At 47.5% G+C, this 24,505-nt stretch overlaps 1 protein-coding gene across 1 annotated transcript in view; it reads right to left on the minus strand.

Annotated features, from left to right (window-relative positions):
* Positions 1-5,542: 5,542 nt before the first annotated feature.
* LOC144785169 (uncharacterized) overlaps positions 5,543-24,505 on the minus strand; it is a 158,457-nt gene continuing 139,494 nt past the window's right edge. The window contains exon 3 of the mRNA XM_078664232.1: positions 5,543-6,097. Coding sequence (XP_078520358.1) covers positions 6,066-6,097 — 32 coding nt within the window. The 3' untranslated portion in view covers positions 5,543-6,065. The remainder of the gene's footprint in view (positions 6,098-24,505) is intronic.

Raw genomic sequence — 24,505 nt, forward strand, 5'->3', positions numbered from 1 at the left:
TACACATCCTTGGCAGCGGATGGTGAGAGTAGCAGCACCACTAAATATCTTTGAAACAGACAAAGTTGATGTGCGAAACCTTGGTCAGCTGCTGCGTGCTTTGGTTTATTGTTTCTCCCAATGTATGCTATACAGAACGACAATTATTGACAAGTGCATTTCCAACCGGAACAGTTAGCCTTATGAGTCCATAAAAAGGAAAGTAACTGCATACAAATAACATGTAATGAAGAGAATATTTTTGTAGCCTAGGTAGAGCAGGGAATTCTTGTAGAGAAGGCGAGCCCGGACAGGTTTTCTATTTCACAGGGCATTTCCCGGGTGAGCTGGAACCCCAGGTGGCTGCTTTTGAGGGCAGGTGTGGCTGCTCCTGGTGTATCCGTCACTTTCCCCAGTGCTCTCAGGTTAATTGAAGTAGGTACGGGGAGACTTTGAGAGAGAGAGGGAAAGAAAGAAAGGTGTAAAGATGTAAAGGTAGACGGAAAGCCATCAGAGAAGGAGAAGAGAGGGAGAATGGATGGATGGAAAGTGAGAGCTTGCGTGAGGACATGAAGGAAGAGAGGCTGGTTTGAGCATTTTTGCCAGGGCTACTTTGGTTCTCCAGTTTGGCCCTGAGAAAAGACCTCACTGGGAAACCAAGACTTTTTCAGGAACATCTTTTAAAAGAGAGAGAAAAGAATCCAGCATATGCTTGATAAAAGTCAGAAGGTGATAGAAAAGTGAAACGTCATATAGGAGACTGGGGTTGAGTGAATGTATATTTTCATCTGCTTCAAGTCTATAAAGTCACAAAATTCACAAAGTTCTCTTGTTCAAACTTTAATGATCATTGTTTTCATGATCAAATAGCTTCAAATGTCCAAGTAATTCCAGAGTATTTTTCTCAGTACATAATTCACCGAAACTTAATTTCCCAATGCATTTCGGGCTATAACAACGCCCTTCATCAGGGGATAGTTTTGTGATAAAGTAAGCAGATTGCTTATTAAGATGAAGGTGGCGTACAATGATAACGACCTCTCGCCGGCGACAACGGTGGGTTACAATGATCATTAAAGTTTGAACAAGAGAACTTTGTGAATTTTGTGACTTTATAGACTTGAAGAAGATGAGAAACTTTTGTGTTTCCTTATGAGCTGTGCGCAGAGGGACAGCCTCAAGTTCGGGGCTGCTCTGTATTAGTTTCTTCTTTCCACTACGCTGCCAGGAACAGACAGCGATACCTCCGCAGCACGCTACAAATTGATTAACTTGATCACATTTAGATAACCAGGCTGTGCGAGTCCTATTTCTAGTCATTGAATGCATATTTTAACACTGTGGACATATTTTGCTACATTTATTATTTGGTGCAGTGAGGCTCTCTATTGTTTCCTTCGTAATTGCTTGAAGAAAGGGTGACTCCTCCCACTAGCCACAGTGCCACTCTGCACTTGACATATATGTGAAGGTTGTCGTCTGCTCCTTTGGAAGATACAATTGCAAGGAACAAATCACAAGGACAGAAAAACATTGTCTGCAATATGAATAGTTGTTGATAGAAGATTTTGAAGCAAGACACCAAACAATCCTGAGGCAAGAGCAAAGGGAGAGTCTAGCATAATCTCTGTGGTTGAAGAATTAAAAAAAAAAAGCAGCTGAGGAAAAAGGAGCAAAAATCAATGACAACAAGTTTTTACCATGGGGGATGAATGCAACAAAAATAGGGGAATCCAAAGCATTGCAACAAATCCTTCTCGGCTCCAAGCTCCCTTATATTTTAGTGGAACAAGAAAAAACTTTATAAGAAAATGGTTGAACCCCGTCTTCGGCAGGATAGGTCTGGCAGCAAAAGCTGTGAAGGTGACCATCTTGATTAGAAATTAATATATCCAAAAGGAGTTTGGGGGGCAAGATGGCCGCTGACTGATTGCAGCGAGTAGCTGCAGCTCACTCTCCCTCCTCCCAAGGTGAATCATTTGGCAGGACTACCGGAATGTCAGAGGTCTCCTACCTGTTTAATACCTGGGTACGGAGTGTGCTCCATCTCGCTGGTTTCTTCAGATTGGGGCAGCTTTGATCAGCCAATCCCGCCGTTTTTTTTCACAAAGGCATTGGCGGTCAGAGATCAGTAGTGGAATGGCCCCTAAAGGAGTCAAACAGCAGAAGGATGGCGAGCCACAAAAGGGACTGGGCGTGGTGGCTGGTAAAGAGACGTTGGCAGCCCCCAATTCACGCAGCTCAACACAGCCACAGAGAGGGCTCATGAAGAAATCGAATGCTCCACGAGGTAATGGTGGACTTGCCTCACATAGCGCTGGAAAGGACGCGACCGGAGATACCGGAAAAGCAGTATTGGTAAAAGGCGGCTTGAGCACGAATAAATCCAAAGATCCCAAGGACTTGACAAGCGGCTCAGCGATGCGACAACCTACACTGAAAGAATCCTATCCCGCAAAGGTATCGGTGAATGCGGCGGCCGAGGACGAGGCAGGACTGCCAGAGGACGCCGGAAGGATGGTCGCTAGGCAACAGACAGAAGCAGACCAGCAGAGAAATCCCGGTGAGAGGCAAGACGCTGCAGAGCTCTCAGGGGAGGCTGCAGAGGACAATCAGAGGTCTCATGATCTGCAAGGTATTGTGCAATCCATACCCACTGTAGGTTTGATCCAGAGCAGCACAGATAAGAGCGCTAACGGCGGCAATGGCGGCAATAACATTCCGCAAGTCCAGGGCTCGCAGGGCGCTGTTGGAGGGGCCACAGGGGGCCCAGAAGAACCACCATGCAGTAATCAAGAAAGGGAGGGAAGAGGAAAACTCAATGGGGCCATAGTGGTAACTGGAAATGAAGGGGCCGTAGGTCAAGTATATTGCCCAGCTCTAGATAGGGTAATCCTGAGCACCCCGGACGGGGAGTGCTTTTTTTCTTTGAATGATGACTCAGATTCCTGCTTATCAAGTGAGGGAAGTGTGGCTACAACCTCAGACTCTGACTCTCCAGTAAGTTCCTCAGCTCAAAAGGCACCAGTGATGTTCATGGGATCTCATTAAAAAAAAGAACAAAGTCTAAAACGAATCCCCCTCGCAGCCCATCAGAAGATGCACCGAATAGGAAGTTATGCTGGGATTACTCGGCAACCTCACACTTGTACCAAGGGGGTACCGGAGAGGACTCCGAGTCCCAGACGCTGCATGACAAATTAGACAGCCCATCTCAAGCTACGTCGTTGGATTTGCTATATACGACTCTGAAGCAGATGCAGACTGAGGCAAGGTCAGAGAGTCGCAGACCTAAAATGGCGGCAAAGAAAATCCAAAGCTCAATGAGGAAAATGAACAAGCTCTATGAGGAGATGGGTAATAGGGTTGCTCATGTGGAGGAGCGAACGGGGAAGTTGGAAGATGATGTCAGCAGATCGCAAACGTTCAAGGAAGCGCAGGAAAAGATCACGGAGGACATGCCATGGAAATTAGAGGATTTCGAAAACTGCCGAAGGCGAAACAACAGAAGACTTTTGGGGGTGGCGGAAGGGGCTGAAGGGCAGGACGCCAGGACATTTGTGATTAATTTGTTTAAGGGAGCGTTTCCTGAAATGACAACCTGGGCATGGGAGAGCAAAATCCAAAGAGCGCACCGCTTCCCACTTATTCAAAAAAAGACGTATGGGTCTGCACAAGCTGTTAAGCCTCGAGCAATACTTGTTTATGCTGGGAATTTTCTTGCTAGACAGGATGGTATGGACAAAGCAAAGCCAGAGGCTAGACGCACATTTGAGGGGGTCACTTTCTGCCATGCCACGGTAGAGAAGCAACTGATCACATCTTTTCAGAGCTTAGGGCATGAGGCACATCTACTGTACCCAGCAAGGCTGAAGATTATTGTTAATGGGCACGTAAGAATTTTTCCATCAGAGATTAAGACTCAGCAGTATTTGACAGAATTAAGAGAACAGAAAGGAGGCTAACTTGTTGGCTACATAGTGAGGAGGTACATATGGGAGGAGGGCGAGGTGCAGCTGCTGCATTCATATGCTGTCACACATAGGTAATGTGTGACCTATTTGCAAGTAGGGGGTGGGGGGACAGGGGGTAGTTTTAATGGGGGCAGGGGAGGGAGTGCGGGCTGGGGTGCGGGGGGAATGGGGGTTAGCACAGTATGGCACAGAATTAGCTTGGTTCACGATGGGTGGAATAGAAACCGCTCTGAGACAGTCACCTAGGTATATGAGATGCATCAATAAAGGAAGGAAGCAGTCTCCGTTGGAATCTAAAAAGAGGCTCAATAGTGTATTGATTGTCTGGATAGGAAAAGTTTATGATGTATTCTAATGAGTATTAGAATTGTCTCTCTCAACGTGTGTGGCTTGAATAATTATATGAAAAGACAGCGAGTGGCGGCGGTCCTTAGGTTAATGCGACTGGATTTCCTATGTCTTCAGGAGACACACCTAGAAGGTGCAAGGGCATATCTAATGGAGCAGCTAGGTTTTTCCTTATTAGCATATTCAAGACAGGGGAATAGAACTAGAGGGGTGGCTATCTTGGCCAAAAAAAAACAGAATGTTAAACTTAGTAATAAAAAAGAGGATCAGTGGGGAAGATGGGTGTTATTAAAATGTGAATTAAATATCCAGGTATTCACTCTGGGTACAATATATGGCTCCACTGAAGACGATCCAGATGTATTTGAATTTTTAAATATAGAGTTAGCTTCTTGGCCTGAACCGATTATTCTTTGTGGGGATTTTAATATAAATGGGGTGGGGGGATTGGGCACTGAGCACGAACAGACATACGGAGGTCGGAAGAAAAAAGTAGCTTGGGCAATTTGTAATTTGGTACGGCATAATGCCCTTACTGATGTGTGGGCACGGTTGAACCCTACAGATGATGGAATTACTTTTTATTCGGCCCCACACAAAGTGTGTGTAAGACTTGATTGTTTTTTTGTTTCTAACTCTTTGCTGTCTAAAAGTAAGATAGAGAAGTTTCCTCGCTTAATTTCTGATCATAATCCGATTGTTTTAACTCTTGAGGTGACAGGATTGAATAGTTGGACATCTATATGGATGTAAGAAAGGAAATTACTTCTGGATGAGGACTATGTTACATTTATGAATAACTGGGTAAGTGGCGGCTGCAGATGCCCGCCTTGGATGCTGTGGACGTGAGCACTCCAGCACTGGTCCACAGTCCTGGGTGAAGATGATGGTGAAACCTTGCACAGCAGGTGGCACCTTCCCATCTGCTTCTGAATGACCAGGTAACTATGCCACCATCTCAATGGACTCAACTCATTTCTCCTATGATTTCAGAATGTGGATGTAACAATAGTTTTCAAAAATGTACACCTCACCTTGTCACAACATCAACAGAATAGTTACACTTTTTACTTTGTAAATAAACTTAGCTTCTACAAAAATGAATAAAGGAAAGGTTAGCCACCTGTGATTAAATAGCTGAAACACTGCCGAACATTTTTTTCTTCTATTTTCTCTGAGGAGTAAGTGAGTGTAAGATGAGGTATTCAAACATACTGGTATAGCCTTAAACAGAAAAAACACACTGTTTAACACATTTTATTGTTATCTTTCTTTACAAAAAACAATGTATTGACATATTTTGGATATGTACTTACATTCGTATTTTAAAATCAAAAATTACAGACATCATTACAGTTATAATCGTGTGGTAATTACTCAGATTTCATAATGGCATCTTTCATAACCATGTATACAAGTAAAGTGGACATGCCCAAATGTAAAAACAATAATCAACTCTCGAGGTGCAAAATCTGTGATGTCAAGAAAATAATGTATAAATCAAGGGATATAATCTATTTCTGAATAGCAAGTGATGTGATGTTAAACGGAATTGCAGCAGATTTCAATCAAAATAGTTATTTTTAATGGATACATTGATAAGTGAATCGCTTCTAGGCATGTTAATTGCCTGGATGCTTTCTTCGGACTTATTCGAAAAGAATGCAACATGAACTAAACGCTATGGACAACGGGGTGTTATTTCCCATTCACATCCGAGATATCACTTCATCCTTTCTTTGTAGGTTTTCTGCATTCTGGCCTTTATTCAATGGTCCATTTCGCACAGGCAGGGCCTAAACAAACAATGGTGATATGTCAGAAAATCAAGAAGCAGCAGAAATACAAATGATATGAAACCACTATAAAGTATAGCTTAGAAATAGGAATGCCTGTAATAAGACGTTTTACCGCTTATATCAAGACAATCACTACATTATTAAATATGATGTGTTATATAAATAAATAGGTGTATGCTTCCAAGGATCATTTTGGGACTTTTTTAAGAAGCAATGAATGCAAATCTATGTTTTAATTATATACCATTTACCTACATTGACAAACAAAACGAGCTACAGGCAATGTTTGCTCCTCTGTTAACATGTCTATCAAAATAAATGATTCACCATTAAGGATATTACTGAACACACCCTGAAAATAGTGTTTTCCTTTACCCACATAACATTTTTTGCGCCAACTAACCGAAACTAATCAGACAAATCAACAGCAAGGCTCAATCAGTTTGTAGTGTAGCATGATGTTGCTTCTGATGGTCTAGCTTTGGGCTACTTTAGTGACCGCTGCAATAAATCACTATCTTTTGTTGTTTATCGCGTACAGTGTATGACATTTTATTTTTGATGTAATTGCACCTAACATATTTGCTTTTTATGGACCTCAATTAACGGTACTTTTTACCTTTAGGCAATAAGGAACTGCCAAACAGTTTATCAGCAACTGTGGTTTTCCCTGAGCTCAGGTAACAGGTTGGATGGTGTAAAAGTTATATACTTTTCCCAGATTTACTAACATTTTGCGTTGTGGTTTTGCCACAACGCCAAATTCTATTTGAGATTTACAAAGTAACGTAAGGGCCGATTTGTGTTGCCGTCAGTGGCTTTGCATTCGGCAGGCGTTACATGGGTGAAGCATGAGTGTTCCCATGCATCCGCACACGTATTTTGCCACAAACCCAGATTTACTAAAGGGAGTAAACCTGGGTTTGTGGCAAAATTGTAGCCCTACCCCAGAGAGGCGTAATGTTACTTCCTTTTTCCATGTGTAGTATACTTGTAAAGCGCACAGCTGCCCCAGCAACGGGGCGTCCCGGCACTGTATAACTCTGGGGAACCCGTCCTGGCTTTCCCTGTGGGATGGTCCCTGCTGGGAGTCCCCAAGGTGGAGCCAGGCATCCCCGGAATTGGTGGGGCCATTGTGGAGATTAGGCAAGCTAATGCCCAGAGTTGCCGAGTGTGATCCCTGATTAGAGTAAGCACCGAAGCGAGAATTATCTAGTCCGCTGACCAAGGTCCACGACCCTGCCGCGTCGGGAATCGAACCCTGGTCCCGGGCCGACTTCTGCTCTCGGGTCTGCCGCCTCTAACCAGTGAGCCACACTACTCCACTGCAGCACATAGATAAATATGCCTCCAAGTATTGTTCTTGTGTAGGAAGATAAACCTTCCTGCCTATTTGAATGCTAAATCTGCCATTAAGTAAGGCAGTTGTGACTGTTCTTCAGAAATCGTGCCCTGCTGTAGTTGATAACTTGTACAGTGATTACAATCATGATTCTTTTTAACTTTCGCTTAGGGAGAACTAGAAACTGCGCTCTCACTACTGATAGGCGACTGGCAAAAATAAACATTGTGAGTTTACGTTGATTTTTTTATTCTATCTGTAAGAGGGATCACTTTTAAAAGGTTGATATACATATGCTGACTTATGGTGCCTGGATTGCTCTCAACAGTTAAACATGAATTACTTTCCTTCACATTTTCCTAGTGTATTGGAAAGGTGTGAGGAGGTGTTAATAGCCACAAACCCAGGTACCTCCCAGGGCAAAAAACATCAGCAGCTTTGCTACCTTCATTTCTCTGTCATCGATCAAGAGAAGAATATCATGGATGAGATACTTATTCAGGTAAAAGAACCAGTAATTGTTATGTTATGTTATGTTATGTTAGGGGCACTAGCATAGCGCACGACTCACCCGTGGGCATCTCGTCTCTTACTTAGCAAAAAAAGAGGCAAATGAGTGGGAGGCAGTTGATACAGAGAGGTTAAAACAGAAAGGCTTTTAGTTGTTTCCTAAAGACCAGATAGGAGGTGCATTTACGTACGGCCTCTGGTAGCTGGTTTCAGTACTTGGGGGCAATATACGAAAAGGCTCTGCTTCCAGGGCGGGTGAGACGGATACGAGGGATCTTTAGTAAGGCTAATGAGTTAACCTCAGATTGCGGCTCGAGACCTGTTTAAAGAGCTTCTTTTGTAAGTAACAGGAACCCTTTCCATTCATAGCATTAAATGTGAGGCAACAGATCTTGAAGAAGGACCTTTTTTACACTGGAAGCCAGTGAAGCTCTCTGAGCAGAGGAAGTGAGGGAGAACCGGGAGGATGATTTAATATCATCCTTGCCACAGTGTTTTGAATCACTTGTAGCTTAGCTAACAGTGTCTCGGCCATTTCCGCCAATATCGCTTTTTCGTAGTCGAGACGACTCATGACCATCGCCTGAACCACAGTTCTGCGATGTTCCAGCGGCAAGTAAGGTAGTATCTTACACAGGAGATGGAGGCTATAATAGCAGGAGCCAATAGTTGTTGTGATGTGGTCCTTCATCGTAAGAGTTTGGTCTAATTTCAGTCCCAAGCTTTTTACTGAGGGGGTTGGGGTGGGAGCCACTCCCAGCCGAGAAGGCCATCAGTCAGCCGTCTAGGTGTTAGATGCTTTACCCAGGAGCATAAGCTCAGTTTTTCCGGGGTTTAATTGAAGGCAACTTTCAGTCATCCACCTTGAGATGGCGAGCATTCCCGCTGAAAAGTGTAGTTTCTCATCTGTGGAATTGGAACCAATAGGGAACATGAGCTGAGTCTCGCCAGCGTATGATAATATTTCGAACCCATATGGCTCAATAATTTTGGCCAAAGGAGTCATATACACGATAAAAAGCATGGGGCTAAGACAAAAGCCCTGAGGCACACCTTTATCTAGCCAGAATTTCTGAGAGAGGTGAGGACCCAACATTATGGTTTGCCATCTGTCTGATAGAAAATCAGCAAGCCATTTTAAGGCTAGATCCCGAATACAATAGCAAAACAAACAGAAGAAACCTGGTCAAAGTTCATGTAAGTATGCCATGTTGAGTCTGAAACCAAGAATCCATTAATGACACTATAGTGATAACACTGGGCTAAGAAAAATTCTCATCAGCCCACCCATCTGGTGGAGTATCGTCACGTGGGAAATGTATCATAAATCCAATTCTTAATCAAGGCACCTGGAATTGATGCAAAGATGGATTTTGTAGATATAATTATAGACCACAGTGACTCACTAGTGATGCCAATGGAGTGCAGTGCGCGTGAAGAGTGAAAGTGAAAGATAAAATTGACTCAAAGAACCAAGAATCAGTTTATTAGGTATGGTACTAGGGTCAAAACTAAAAACAATGCCTCTATAGTTTTAAATATTAACTATGCCAAGGCATGGTGTATTTCGGTCGACATGTTTCAGCTAGATGGACAACTGGTCCTAGCTTTCTTCAGGACCTGGTGAATACTGCGACTGCAAATTAAAGTAAATGAATTTACAATGGAAGTGAATTTGTACACTAATAATGGATAAATCCTACCAGTTACTCTGAGCCCAGATGTGTACTGGTGATAATCCAATCATACCGTCTGTCCTAAAACAAGATGAAAAAAGTGTACAACTCAATAGCGGGAAAAATGGTCTCAAGGATGCATCAGACCAACAACATCCATACAAACAATACGGTAGAGAAAGTCTCGCCGTCACACAGTAGTTTGTAGAATACTACTGGATTGATGTGTATGAATCACAAATGGTCAAAATATCTGAACTTACCCAGCGTTATGTGGGAATGTGCCTCACCTCACCCGGTCACCCACTCGGGAATAGGGAGGCCCCGCTCTGTCAGAAAGGAAAAATCAAAAGGACCTCAGAAAAATATCAGGGGTACTTTAGTACAATTGGTCACTAATTTTCAATATTCTACTGACAAAAGCCTAGTTGTAAAAAGGAGATTCAACCTCAAATGAAAACATGGTGCAAACCATGCAGGGTAGTCAAATGATAAACAATTGTAAAAAAATTACTGTAAGACAATCAATAATGGCTTGGGAAATCTAGTAATGTAATGCACAGGAACACTCCAAACACTAAGCACAGATGTCTTAAAAAGCAGGGGCAAAGTGGCTGGCTGAGACCAAAATGAAGCATCCTACCTGTCCGTCGGTACCTCTACACCAGCATCCGAGAGGGAGTGGAGGTAACTGACGGTTGGGCGCGCTTGTCTTTTTATGCCCGAGTTAATTGATTAATGAATTTCAGCTGTAAGAAGGTTTGGTGTGATTCGTAATGAATCACGGTGTTCAGTTGAAACACGCTTGTGCCATAAGAGAACACTATATACTCAGCGCATGCGTGATACAGCGAATGTTGAAGCGCGCTTGCGCCACCAGTGGCGATATATGGTATGCACATGCGCAATGGAATAGAAGTTGTATGCGCATGCGCAATAGAATCGGGGCGTCCTGCAGCTAACTGTGCAAAGTAAACCAGAACGAGGGCAGTAGTCACGGCGTGCGTTTGCGCTGTGTTGAAGATAGTATACGCATGCGCCATAGATTTGAGGAGTCCTGAAGCTTATTGCGCACAATAGATAAGAACGAAGACGGTAGTCACTGCATGCGTCTGCGCTGTATTAAAAAGTTCATTAGACTAGTGTCTCTTTGTGCACAATACTGTTTCAGGTCTGATTAATATACCATGAAGCCACGCTCAATCACACAAGGAAGGCGCTATGATGAAGCACAAATGCCAATTAAATTACAGAAATAAGAGGCAAAATGTTGATCTTTATATGTATTATGCAACAGTATTTCTTGATAAATTATATAATGTCACTACGAATAATGACACTCTGATTAAACCTTCATGATAAAAGATAAACAAATTGGATGTGCATACAAATTTATCATGCAGAGTGGTGCACTTATGATATTTGGTAGGGGATAACATGTTAGCACTTACAGATAGTGGTAGTTCAACCACACAAAAAAAGGGGGTGATATACTAATCTCAAAGATACAGATAACTGGACAAGAATGTTTAGAGTGATGTCCACGGTATATCATCATTAAGTCCCTGGATATGGCTTCTAAGAAGGAAAATCCATTTTTGTTCTTTCCTAAATAGGAACTTAGATATATCATTGATGTGAGGAGGGATATATGGCTTTTCTAGGATTAGCCACTTGATTTCATCAGCTGAGTGTCTTGCATCTAGAAAATGATTCGTGAGTTTGGTAGCCTGTTTTCGACATCTGATGGTACTCTTGTGTTCCCCAATTCTCAACTTAATTTTGCGAGTAGTATAGCCAATATATTTCAGGGAGCATGGGCAGGTAATCATGTAGATGACATTGTCAGTATTACAGTTCGTGTGTTTTTTAAGGATCCACGTTTTGCCTGTTCCTATATCGACTGTGTTGGTTTTGGCCGTCTGAGGGCAGACACTACATGATCCACACGGGTAGTGACCAGAAACCGGTGGAAGATCCCATAGGTTTACTGAATTGTCAATGCTGAAAGTCCGAGGTCTAGTATGGACAAGGGTGTCTCTCAGACTAGGTGCTCTTTTAAATGAAAAGAGAGGTGCGGGGATGTTAGCATTAGTAGTATTCAGAATGCCCCAATGTTTGCGAACTGTTCGCTGGATGGTGTTAGACAATGCATTAAATGTGCTAACAAACGTGAGTCGTTCCATTGGTGGTTTGGGTGGCCGTCTTTCAATTAGTGCCTCACGATTGTTATTCGGTGCACGTTTCCATGCTCTCTTTACAAGGTGTTGAGGGTATTGTCGATCCTGTAGTTGGGTGGCTAATACAGTAGCATGTTTGTTAAACAAATCCCTTGATGAACAATTCCTCCTAACTCGGAGAAATTGACCTACCGGGAGATTGTCCATTAAGAAACGTGGATGGTGACTATTAAAGAGTAAAAGTGAGTTCCTCGCCATTGGTTTCGTGAAGAGCTCACAATGAAGCCCACCAGCTTCTGGAAAGATGGATAAATCTAATCTAATCTAATTTTTTCAAGTTTGAAGACCAACTGTTTCTTCAAATCTCAGGGACCTCAATGGGGAGTGTTTTCGCCCAGAGCCTCGCCAACCTCTACATGCACCAATTTGAACAAAATCACATCCTCAACCATAGCAACCCATTTTTTGATCATCTGGTGCTATGGAAGAGGTATATAGATGATGTTTTGGTGGTGTGGCGGGGCTCTGTCATAGAAATCCAGGCTTTCCATCTATGGCTCAACGAACGGAATGAACATCTCAATTTTACGCTAGAGTACAGTCATGAGAGACTCTCTTTCCTAGATTTATCCATCTTTCCAGAAGCTGGTGGGCTTCATAGTGAGCTCTTCACGAAACCAATGGCGAGGAACTCACTTTTACTCTTTAATAGTCACCATCCACGTTCCTTAATGGACAATCTCCCGGTAGGTCAATTTCTCCGAGTTAGGAGGAATTGTTCATCAAGGGATTTGTTTAACAAACATGCTACTGTATTAGCCACCCAACTACAGGATCGACAATACCCTCAACACCTTGTAAAGAGAGCATGGAAACGTGCATCGAATAACAATCGTGAGGCACTAATTGAAAGACGGCCACCCAAACCACCAATGGAACGACTCACGTTTGTTAGCACATTTAATGCATTGTCTAACACCATCCAGCGAACAGTTCGCAAACATTGGGGCATTCTGAATACTACTAATGCTAACATCCCCGCACCTCTCTTTTCATTTAAAAGAGCACCTAGTCTGAGAGACACCCTTGTCCATACTAGACCTCGGACTTTCAGCATTGACAATTCAGTAAACCTATGGGATCTTCCACCGGTTTCTGGTCACTACCCGTGTGGATCATGTAGTGTCTGCCCTCAGACGGCCAAAACCAACACAGTCGATATAGGAACAGGCAAAACGTGGATCCTTAAAAAACACACGAACTGTAATACTGACAATGTCATCTACATGATTACCTGCCCATGCTCCCTGAAATATATTGGCTATACTACTCGCAAAATTAAGTTGAGAATTGGGGAACACAAGAGTACCATCAGATGTCGAAAACAGGCTACCAAACTCACGAATCATTTTCTAGATGCAAGACACTCAGCTGATGAAATCAAGTGGCTAATCCTAGAAAAGCCATATATCCCTCCTCACATCAATGATATATCTAAGTTCCTATTTAGGAAAGAACAAAAATGGATTTTCCTTCTTAGAAGCCATATCCAGGGACTTAATGATGATATACCGTGGACATCACTCTAAATATTCTTGTCCAGTTATCTGTTTCTTTGAGATTAGTATATCACCCCCTTTTTTTTGTGTGGTTGAACTACCACTATCTGTAAGTGCTAACATGTTATCCCCTACCAAATATCATAAGTGCACCACTCTGCATGATAAATTTGTATGCACATCCAATTTGTTTATCTTTTATCATGAAGGTTTAATCAGAGTGTCATTATTCGTAGTGACATTATATAATTTATCAAGAAATACTGTTGCATAATACATATAAAGATCAACATTTTGCCTCTTATTTCTGTAATTTAATTGGCATTTGTGCTTCATCATAGCGCCTTCCTTGTGTGATTGAGCGTGGCTTCATGGTATATTAATCAGACCTGAAACAGTATTGTGCACAAAGAGACACTAGTCTAAAGAACTTTTTAATACAGCGCAGACGCATGCAGTGACTACCGTCTTCGTTCTTATCTATTGTGCGCAATAAGCTTCAGGACTCCTCAAATCTATGGCGCATGCGTATACTATCTTCAACACAGCGCAAACGCACGCCGTGACTACTGCCCTCGTTCTGATTTACTTTGCACAGTTAGCTGCAGGACGCCCCGATTCTATTGCGCATGCGCATACAACTTCTATTCCCTTGCGCATGTGCATACCATATATCGCCACTGGTGGCGCAAGCGCGCTTCAACATTCGCTGTATCACGCATGCGCTGAGTATATAGTGTTCTCTTATGGCACAAGCGTGTTTCAACTGAACACCGCGATTCATTACGAATCACACCAAACCTTCTTACAGCTGAAATTCATTAATCAATTAACTCGGGCATAAAAAGACAAGCGCGCCCAACCGTCAGTTACCTCCACTCCCTCTCGGATGCTGGTGTAGAGGTACCGACGGACAGGTAGGACGCTTCATTTTGGTCTCAGCCAGCCACTTTGCCCCTGCTTTTTAAGACATCTGTGCTTAGTGTTTGGAGTGTTCCTGTGCATTACATTACTAGATTTCCCAAGCCATTATTGATTGTCTTACAATAATTTTTTTACAATTGTTTATCATTTGACTACCCTGCAATGTTTGCACCATGTTTTCATTTGAAGTTGAATCTCCTTTTTACAACTAGGCTTTTGTCAGTAGAATATTGAAAATTAGTGACCAATTGTACTAAAGTACCCCTGATATTTTTCTGAGGTCCTTTTGATTTTTCCTTTCTGACAGAGCGGGGCCTCCCTATTCCCGAGTGGGTGACCGGGTGAGGTGAGGCACATTCCCACATAACGCTGGGTAAGTTCAGATATTTTGACCATTTGTGATTCATACACATCAATCCAGTAGTAGTCTACAAACTACTGTGTGACGGCAAGACTTTCTCTACCGTATTGTTTGTATGGATGTTGTTGGTCTGATGCATCCTTGAGACCATTTTTCACGCTATTGAGTTGTACACTTTTTTCATCTTGTTTTAGGACAGACGGTATGATTGGATTATCACCAGTACACATCTGGGCTCAGAGTAACTGGTAGGATTTATCCATTATTAGTGTACAAATTCACTTCCATTGTAAATTCATTTACTTTAATTTGCAGTCGCAGTATTCACCAGGTCCTGAAGAAAGCTAGGACCAGTTGTCCATCTAGCTGAAACATGTCGACCGAAATACACCATGCCTTGGCATAGTTATTATTTAAAACTATAGAGGCATTGTTTTTAGTTTTGACCCTAGTACCTTACCTAATAAACTGATTCTTGGTTCTTTGAGTCAATTTTATCTTTCACTTTCACTCTTCACGCGCACTGCACTCCATTGGCATCACTAGTGAGTCACTGTGGTCTATAATTATATCTACAAAATCCATTTTGCATCAATTCCAGGTGCCTTGATTAAGAATTGGATTTATGATACATTTCCCACGTGACGATACTCCACCAGATGGTTGGGCTGATGGGAATTTTTCTTAGCCCAGTGTTATCACTATAGTGTCATTAATGGATTCTTGGTTTCAGACTCAACATGGCATACTTACATGAACTTTGACCTGGTTTCTTCTGTTTGTTTTGCTATTGTAGGGGCCTAAGTTGCCTTGGTCGTTAAAATTGCCCTTTTGACCCTCTCCCACCCCATTTTTTCAGTAGATCCCGAATACCACAATCATATAATCTCTCCTCAAGCAGTCGATGGGAAATAGTGTTGAATTGGTGGTTTCCTTCTGCTTAGGGGACATCTTTAGGTGAGAAGGGTGACATTTATGCCTCGTCCGCACACACAAAGAACTCTGTGCCTTTTCAGTTAGTAATTGGAAATCATAGTTGCAAAGAGCCAGTGGATCCTTTGAAGTAAGAGTCTCAAACAGAGAGGCGGGCACCATACTTTCGGAAAGGGTTAACACAGCGCTGATCGAAGGGGTGGGCTTCACTTTGATCATCAAACAGTTAGAAGACGTACACCTAGGTTAGGGATAGGAAGCAGGGCGAAAGATACTCGGCTATTTGTAAAACTGTGAAATGAGGCCTTGAGGGATTGACTCTGCCATAAATCACAGGAAATGTTGCGGGAGATAGGAGAGGATTGCAATGGAATTTTAACATCCAAATGTGCAGCTTCACCTGCATTTGAGCCTATACAACAAAAGTCGCAGCACCGTTTTCGACATAAAATAGATCCTCACATTTTCGAGGCAGTGCAGAAACCTCAACTAGGTCCGCTATGCTCTTCGAACATGGAAATGTTGCCTACTTGAAGGCAATAACTCATAAATATAGCGTCCTGGCAGCCCAGGTACTCACCAATAACTAGGAGTGAGTAGTTAGATATATTCGCTGACTCATTAGGAGACGAAACGTTAGCACAACATGGTAAACGTGTAGTGATTGATGCTGAGGACATGGATACAATTCTCGATGGGGCTTGGGGCCTACCCAGGAGGGCGGGGGGGGGGCAACGACCACAGACAAGTGATACTGTGTGACAAAGGCTGCTTTATTGAAAGCAGGTGCATCCTAAATGAACAAACCTGGCCTGTGCTGAACAAAACTACACCTCACTAAATAAGAACTACCTAACCAACCCCCCACCCCCTCCCCTAAATGATTTTCCCCATTTCAACATAACACAACACCCACAACATATCCACGGCATCCCACCTGAAACATGCCTCGATACCAAATTGGACATTCCTTGTCCTCAGCAATCCCCATCCCTTATCAAACAATCCCAGGCCTCCTACCCTTAATGCCCTTTTTACTCTAGGAAAAGCTACAGTCGAAAGCCACTTAATGACTTTCGACACCCCCATAGGAATCCTCCCCCTTGGATACCTGCGCACCCCCAAAGCCAAATCCAGGGCCTCCTTCATCTGAATGATATACAGCTCCATCCCGTAACGAGATAAGTGAACCCCGTCCTCCCTGAAGAAATAGACCGCCCCGTACCGGGTGCTCCATACGCCCTATCCCTTCTCTCGTACAAAAGACTTTCATGTCCCTGTTGATTTTTCTCCATGCCCTATCTATAGCCCCTGGGGGCTCTGCCCCCCTCCAGACCCCCCTGGGGATGAACTCCGACCAAATCACATGACACCCCGCCCACTGCTTTTTAATCTCCAGGAGGTCCCTTTTCATTTGTTTCACTAAGGCCAGTCCTTTGCTCACCACCAAGTCATTTTCCCCCACCTCGTGTACCAACACCACATCCGGACCCCCCCCCCCCGCACCACATTGTTCAACACCGGCATCAATTTGTGCCAACGCATCCCCCCTTTGCCCCGCCAATGACATCTAAACAGTCTATCATCCAGCTCCAGATTCAGGTTCTGGTGCCTGTCCCACTCAGCCCTCTCCGCTCTCTTAACAAATGAATGTCCCACAATGAATATCTGCATCATCGCAGTAGCGGGTCCCGCCACAGCACCTGCAAACTACAAAGACACACATGTAAGAGGGTGGAAAAACTTCCCTGTTACAGCGTCCCGCCTACCCCCCGTAACCAGACATACGTCTTGTAACAATCCGACTTCCATCTCCCCAGACGTTTGATGTCCTCCGCCCCCACCCCTGACGCGCCGCCTCCGTCGCCACCCCTATTCTAAAGGAATGCATCCCGAACGCCTTGGGGTCCTCACCCATGAACCGTAGGGCGTGCCGTAGAACCCACAACACCTGACCCGCCGTCACCCGTGCGTCCGTCCCGCGACCAAAAACCTCCCCCAGACGTCCTCCGCCCAGCCGCCAAACGCTCCCCCCACGCCGCCGGGCACACCCCGTCCAGCCTCCCCGGCCCCATCACCACCCAGGTCCCCACCCCTCGCTGATCCGTCTTGGAGCGCCGCAAACGTACCGTGACCCCCCTCGCCTGCACTTCAACATCCTCCCAGAGCACCCCCTTACTCCTTTCAGACCCACCAATTCCGAAATTCGAAAAGCACCGAAGAACAGCCAGGACATGAGCGTCGCAAACAACACCGTCTCCCCCCCATCGCGACACACCGACGGCAACGCCCGCAGTAGGCCCCCCAGCATCTCCTCCGTAATGGGCCTTCTCTGACTCACCCGCTCACCTCTCTCTTGTGCCCACCCCTCCAACAGTCTTGCCCCCAACTCTACCGCCGACGGAGGATACCCCCACCACATCTTCCCCATGAACGCCACCGCCGACAACTTCCCGGCAATTGTCACCCTCGACAAACCCTTATCCATCAAGGCCAAAATGAAATTCACCACCTGCTCCTCCCGCCTCCATCGGTCCCCCTGCCTTACCGCTCCAGACTGCTGAAATTCCTCCCAGGCCTGAACATACGCCTTCCAGGTGGACGCCGCCACCGATGTCCTCACCAATTGAATGACCCTGCATCTCCCACCGACCACAGCTCCCCTGCCACCGGCGTCTTGGTCTCCTCCGCCTCCGTGGCTAGCCCATGGAACCTCTGCCACTGTGAACGAGACAAAGCATCCGCAATGTCATTGTTCATCCCCGCCACATGTCGTGCCTGAAACAATATGTCATGCTCAAGACACCGCAGAACAAACACCCTCAACAGCTTCAGGACCTGTGGGTCCCGCACCGACTGCCTGTTGACCACCTGCACCTCCGACATGTTGTACACCCGGAACAGAACCCGCTTATGGGCCAGTTCCCGGGCCCACACCGAAACCGCCACCACCAACGGGAACAATTCCAAAAAGGCTATGCTGCGGCCCCCCGCCTGCCACTGGGGTGGCCACTGTTCTGCGCACCAGCGGCCCGCCCAGTACAAACCGAAACCACCAACCCCAGCCGCATCGGAATACATTGTGACGTCCCACTCCCAGTCCTCCGGGGGCGCCATGGGCACCCCATTGAACCGCCCTAGAAAGGCCAGACACATCCTCAAGTCCTCCTTTGTCCCTGCTGATAGCCTCACGTGATGATGCGGCAATGCTAGGCTGGACAACACCAAGCCCAACCGCCGACAAAACATCCGCCCCGCGCGCACCACCCGACATGCAAAATTCAGGTGACCCAACAACACCTGCACCTCCCGCACCATCACCTTCCACCTGTCCAACATGCCGCTCACCAACGCCAGCATTGCCGCCCTCTTGTCATCTGGTAGGCGTGTTCCATGGCTGCGGAGTCGAGCTCTATGCCTAGAAATGACAGCACCATACTTGGACCGTGCGTCTTCTCTGGCGCCAGGGAAACCCCCAGATAACCCATTAAGTCCTGAAAATTGTGCATCTGTCGCTGACAATCCGTCGACCTGGGCCGTCCCACCAATAAGAAATCATCCAAATAGTGCGTCACCGTCTCAGAGCCTGTGCGCCAGGAAAAAGCCCACTGCAGGAAAGAGCTGAACCGTTCAAATAATGCACAGGAAATCGAGCACCCCATCGGCAGCGCCTTGTCCACAAATATGCTGCCATCAAATTGGATTCCAAACAACTGGTAATCCTCGGGGTGCACCGGGAGCAACCTGAAAGCCGATTTGATGTCACACTTCGCCATCAACGCCCCCGGTCCTACTGCCGCCACAATCTTCCGCGCCACGTCCACCGACGAGTACGTGACCGGCGCGAGATCCGCCGAAATGAAGTCGTTCACCGACGCCCCCTCCGGCCACGACAAGTGCTGTATCAGCCGGAACTGCCCCGGCTCTTTCTTGGGGACCACCCCAATTGGGGAGATAATCAGATTCGGTATCGGCGGCTCCGCGAAAGGGCCGACCATCCAGCCCTCCCTTCCCTCCTTGAACAGTTTCTCCTGCACCACACCTTTTTGCCCGTGCACTGACTTCAAATTCTCCACTCAGCGTGCAATCCGTGGTCCCTCGTACCCCAACCGGAAACCCTCAGCGAAGCCCCGTTGCAGCACGGCTGCATCATCCGCCCGCGGGTATGCCGCCAGCAACGGCTCAAGCCTGTCCAGTCTAACCGGCGTATGAGCCTTTTCCCACAGCCCCTGCCCCCCCTGCCTCCCCCCGTCCCCATGCTTTGTTGTCCGCCGCTGCGTGCCGCTGTCCCGCCTCTGCATGCTGTTGTCCCGACGAGCCTCCAACTCCCCAACAGCGCACCACCGGGTGCTGTCGTCCGCAATTAGAGCACTCGTGCCGAAAGCGGCACACTTGCCGGCCACATGCCCCCTTGTTGAAATCCCAACAAGCTCCGACTGAGCTCTGCCTTGCGCTCTCCCCCTGCCCCACCCCTCCCCGGGTGGGGCGAGCCAAAAAGGGGGTCGGAAACAGAGGCAAACCGCTCGCCGTATATACCGTGCGACCGAACTTCGCCCCTCCCATCGTCTGCTGATACAAGTCGCAGTCTAGCTCTCCCCACTTCGCCTCCGGGTCCGCCGCCATTCGCGCTCAGAACTCCTCATCATAGTGTGACCACTCGTGACCGCCATATGTCACCTGCGCCCTCCGGACCACGTCCATATATTTGAACAATGCCACGGACCTGTCCGGATACTTTTCGCAGTATACGCTAGCGTATATAAGGAACGCCGCTGACCAACTGTCAATCGTCAGTGGCACCTTAGGGCGCCTGGCCAACTCCTGTTCCTCCTCCTTAGACCCCTCCTTGGCCGTTAGCTCCATGTGCAGGAGCTTCAACAACTCCACGTACTCCCCCTTCCATATCTTCTCCTTCATCGCCATGGAGAGATGTGCCCCCAGCGGCTTTGTCACCCCCATGTATGGGAGCTTACGCATCGGCACCTCGCAACTCTCCTTCCCCCCGGCGACCGTGCCCGCCGCCGCGCTCCCCACCGTTGCGCTTCCCTTTCCACTCTCTCTGGCCGCGGCCGCCTCCGCCTCTTCAAAATGGTGTCACCCCGTCCGTGCCTACCCCGGCACCCGTTACATAGCGCCCTTTCACCAACCTCACACGGTCCTCCCCCCGCGCCTCCGTCCCCACCGAGACCTGCGCGCTGCGCTTCCTGCTCAAACCACTCCCCGCTCCGTCTCCCATCTTACCTGGCGTCAAGGTCGGCTCCCGCCGCCTAACCAGTGGAGCTGAGGGGGCCGCCACCCTGGGCACGTCCAGCCCCGGTCGAACCTACAACACACTGTCAACATCATTACTACCCCGTACCTAATCTCCCCCTCCTCCTCTGAATCTCCCCCTCCTTCACCACACCATTCCTGCTCACTCTCCGGGATCTCCACTCGACTCAACCCCGCCTTCTCCCTGCACACTCTCATCAACGCACCCAGATCTCCGCTCACTCTCCTTCTGTCCGCCAAACATGACCCGCGCTCAGAGTTCACCAGCTCGCCATGTGCACCCTGCCCCTCAGTGGCCGCTGCGACCCTTCGGGGGTGTGCGGACGGGGGCCTCTCCCCCTGCCTCCTGCCGCGTTCTCCCGCCGGGTCCCACGTTGGAGCGCGACCGCCCGTACAAGGCAGAGCCGGCCCATCCTCTCGGTGGACCGGAGCCGCAAGCTGCTCACCCGAGCGCCTCTCCCACTGCTCCTGCCAAGGAAATAACGTGGAGTCCAGTATGCCGGGGAAAAAGCGCCCCCCTGGCCCCCAACTACTCCCCCTTCGCCCCATCCCCTCCGCGGCCCCCTCCCTCAACCCGCCGAATGTCCTCCTCACGTCGCCGGCCAGTCCTGCCACACCCCCCTGGGCCCCGCCATCCCCCACCTACCCCACTCCCCCCATGGCGCCTGCCGCGGATCCCCCACCGCCCCCATCCCGGACCCCCCAACTCGGCCCACCACCCCATGCCCCCCACCCCCACCGCGTCGCGCTCTGGACACTCAAAGCCCCACCCCCTCCCCGCCCCTCCCCAGGATACCTCCCACGCCCTCCCCTCATCTTTTCAGGCCTCCCCCAACAGCCCTCCCCCCATGACCATCCCCCCACCCCCCCTCCTCTTCTCCCCTCGCTCCCCCACCAGGGACGGCGGCCTGCTGGGGTCCCACCATGTCCCCGTCCTTGCCGGATGAAGACCCCCAGTCCAAAGCCGTGCCATCCCCCCTGCCACCCTCCCCCGCCCCCTCCTCCTCCGATTCCTCTATCAGCAAGGGTGAAACCCCACCCCCTCCCCCCCTTGCACCCCATTCCCCTCCCCTGCCCTCCCCACTGCCCCTTGTCCTACTAGGCCTGGCCCCTCTCCCTGCCTCTGTCGCACCACTTCATCCGCCGCCTCTCCCCCTTGTGGTACTACCGCCACAGCCTCCCCACCCACTCCCCCTCCCTGCCCTCCAGCCCCTCCACAAAGTCCAGCGCCGCCTTCGCTTTCTTGGCCGACCGCGCCTTCGCCGCCGTCTTTCCCCTCGCCCCCCTCCTGCTCCCGCCCCGTCCCTGCCACTCCCGGCCCCGCCTCCCGCCCTCCGCAACGCTCTCGCCCCTCCCACCGGCCCCGCGAGCCCTCCGCGGCCGAGACCGCGGGGGCTCGCATGCCACAACAGCTGCCATGGCGCCGTTGGCAGCGCGCCGCGGTCGGCCTTACCTGAACTTTCGGGGGCAGGAAGTCCAGCCGCCCGCATCACCGCACAGCCTCACCGCCTCCAGCACTCGGGGTCCTGCAATATCGCCATACTGCGCATAAACAATCTGGTAAGCGACGAAACCGCGCCTGCCCAAGCCTCCGCGACGCACAACCACAGACTCGCTATCGCTCCACAAAAACTCGCGACCAGGGCCACCCTCCGGCTGCTGGGTCACTGCCACTAAAATGGTGGTCAGTGGCCCAAGATGGCCGTTCTTAAACACCCCCAGCCCAACCAGCCCAAAGATAGCCCATGAAGAGCCCAAACCTCCCGAAAACAGCCCAACCAGCCCAAAAGTCCCAGAACCCCCCTGGTCTCCTAATCTTCCCCCCTTCCCTCCAGGCACCAAAGCCCCCGGGGGTGGCAGGCCTCCCGGTGGTCGGCCGCCCCCCCCCCCAAAACCCCATTGGTCTTTTAAACTTTTTAATACTGGAGAGATGAATATGTTTGTTCTTAAGGCAATGGTACATTGCTCATGATTAATATCATTACTTTACTTGGTGCAAACTGAGCGCGATCACTGGACTCAGTGTAGTATTTGGTATTCGTGCATGGGCAGAATTATGCTATTATATGAGCGGTCGAGAGAAGCTGAAAGTGGTTTATTGTGAGTAAAGAGATAAGAGTACTTGCATGCAGTCTCTAACTGAGAAGGTGCGGTAGCTTAACGTGGAAAGAATGGATGTGGAATGCTCAAGATGAGTACGAATCCCGACGGGGTATGTCTTTGATTTATTATTTTTATTTAAAGACCAATATATTTGTTTCAAGGTGAAATCGATTTTAAATAGATATTGCGTTCATAGTCTATAACACAGTGTTTTTGATGAGTAAAATCGCAGCGCATTAGGGTAAATGTGTGGGCAGTTTCCCGGTTTTGTAGTCCCAGAATGATTTTGGCGCCACTGCAGGTGTAGAGCATTAAGTATTGCAAGGGTATTTAAGGGAAGAGGGGCGCAAGCCAATTGGGATCGGTGGCCACCAGCCTGTAGTTTGTAAAAGCAGAGTGATTGAAACTTGTAGCGTATCCACGGGAGGGTTAAAGTCCAGTTGGTCTAAGGAGGCTGTACTTCGGGGTAGAACGTTCATTTGTTTTGAAGTAGCGGTTAACCTGATAGGCAATGGATAAGTAGATACTGCTCTGTGCTTTCACAGTATATTGAACCAAGTTCTCATTAGTGATTGCTTTTAGATTATAGACCCAATCAAAGGGGAATTTTAATATTTTCAAGGCAGAGGGATTTAAACGGTAGAGGATTTATGAATTGAATTACCACATGACTTAAAGGAATGAAGGGGGTGAGAGCATTATATCTTCGCACAATAATCATGACCCACTACTTGTTGTAGCAAAAAAAGGTCGCTTTATTAAGGCATGTGAATTTCAAATCAAAATATAATTGTTAACAACTTGACATTATAAATCTTTACTTTGTATTTCAGAAACCCCCCACGAAACCTTACACCGAAACAACTCAATCAACTCTTCTAGAAAAAATACCCCATGAAATGCAAAAATCCCCCAATTTTCTCCCCTCCCCCCTGCTTCAGTCCTCTCCCCTCCCCCGTGTCCCCTGAGGGATCAATAAGACCCCTCCAGACCTTCCACCCCCCAAAAAAAGCCTCCTAAGGGGAATAAATGAGGGAAATTCAATAGTGCCTTAGAGTGACGAGACAGATATTTTTTGGTGTGTATATATAAGGGTGGGAGGGTTTGTCACTTAAAGAGCCCCGCAAACCTTGAGCACTGCCGCAGTGCTTAATTTGTAAAAGAAAAGGTGCAAAACTCAGCTCAGATGCCCGAGGATAGAGCAATTTAATGTTGATGCACCAAATTCCAAGGCTGGTGGTCTTTAATCCACCTCATGTTTTTTCAATTCACTATAAGCCACTCCCTGCCCCTTTATCTCATTCTTGAAGGCCCCTGCTTTCTCCCTTTGTGAATGTTTTGCTGTCTTTCACTTCCTCTGTCGTCTTTGTCTTCCTTAGTCTGCAAAGCTCTGTGTTTTTCCTGTCTTGTGTTCAGTAAATATCTTCTTGTGGTCAGTAAGTATCTGATAGGAAAAAAAAGCGAAGGTACCCACTAATAAGTGCTGGTAGCCCCCACCAGGAACCACTGGCTCAAATTAAATACTGCCCTTGCACCCTTGACCGTG

Source organism: Lissotriton helveticus, chromosome 10 (assembly GCF_964261635.1).
Source record: "Lissotriton helveticus chromosome 10, aLisHel1.1, whole genome shotgun sequence".
Lineage (NCBI taxonomy): Eukaryota > Metazoa > Chordata > Amphibia > Caudata > Salamandridae > Lissotriton > Lissotriton helveticus.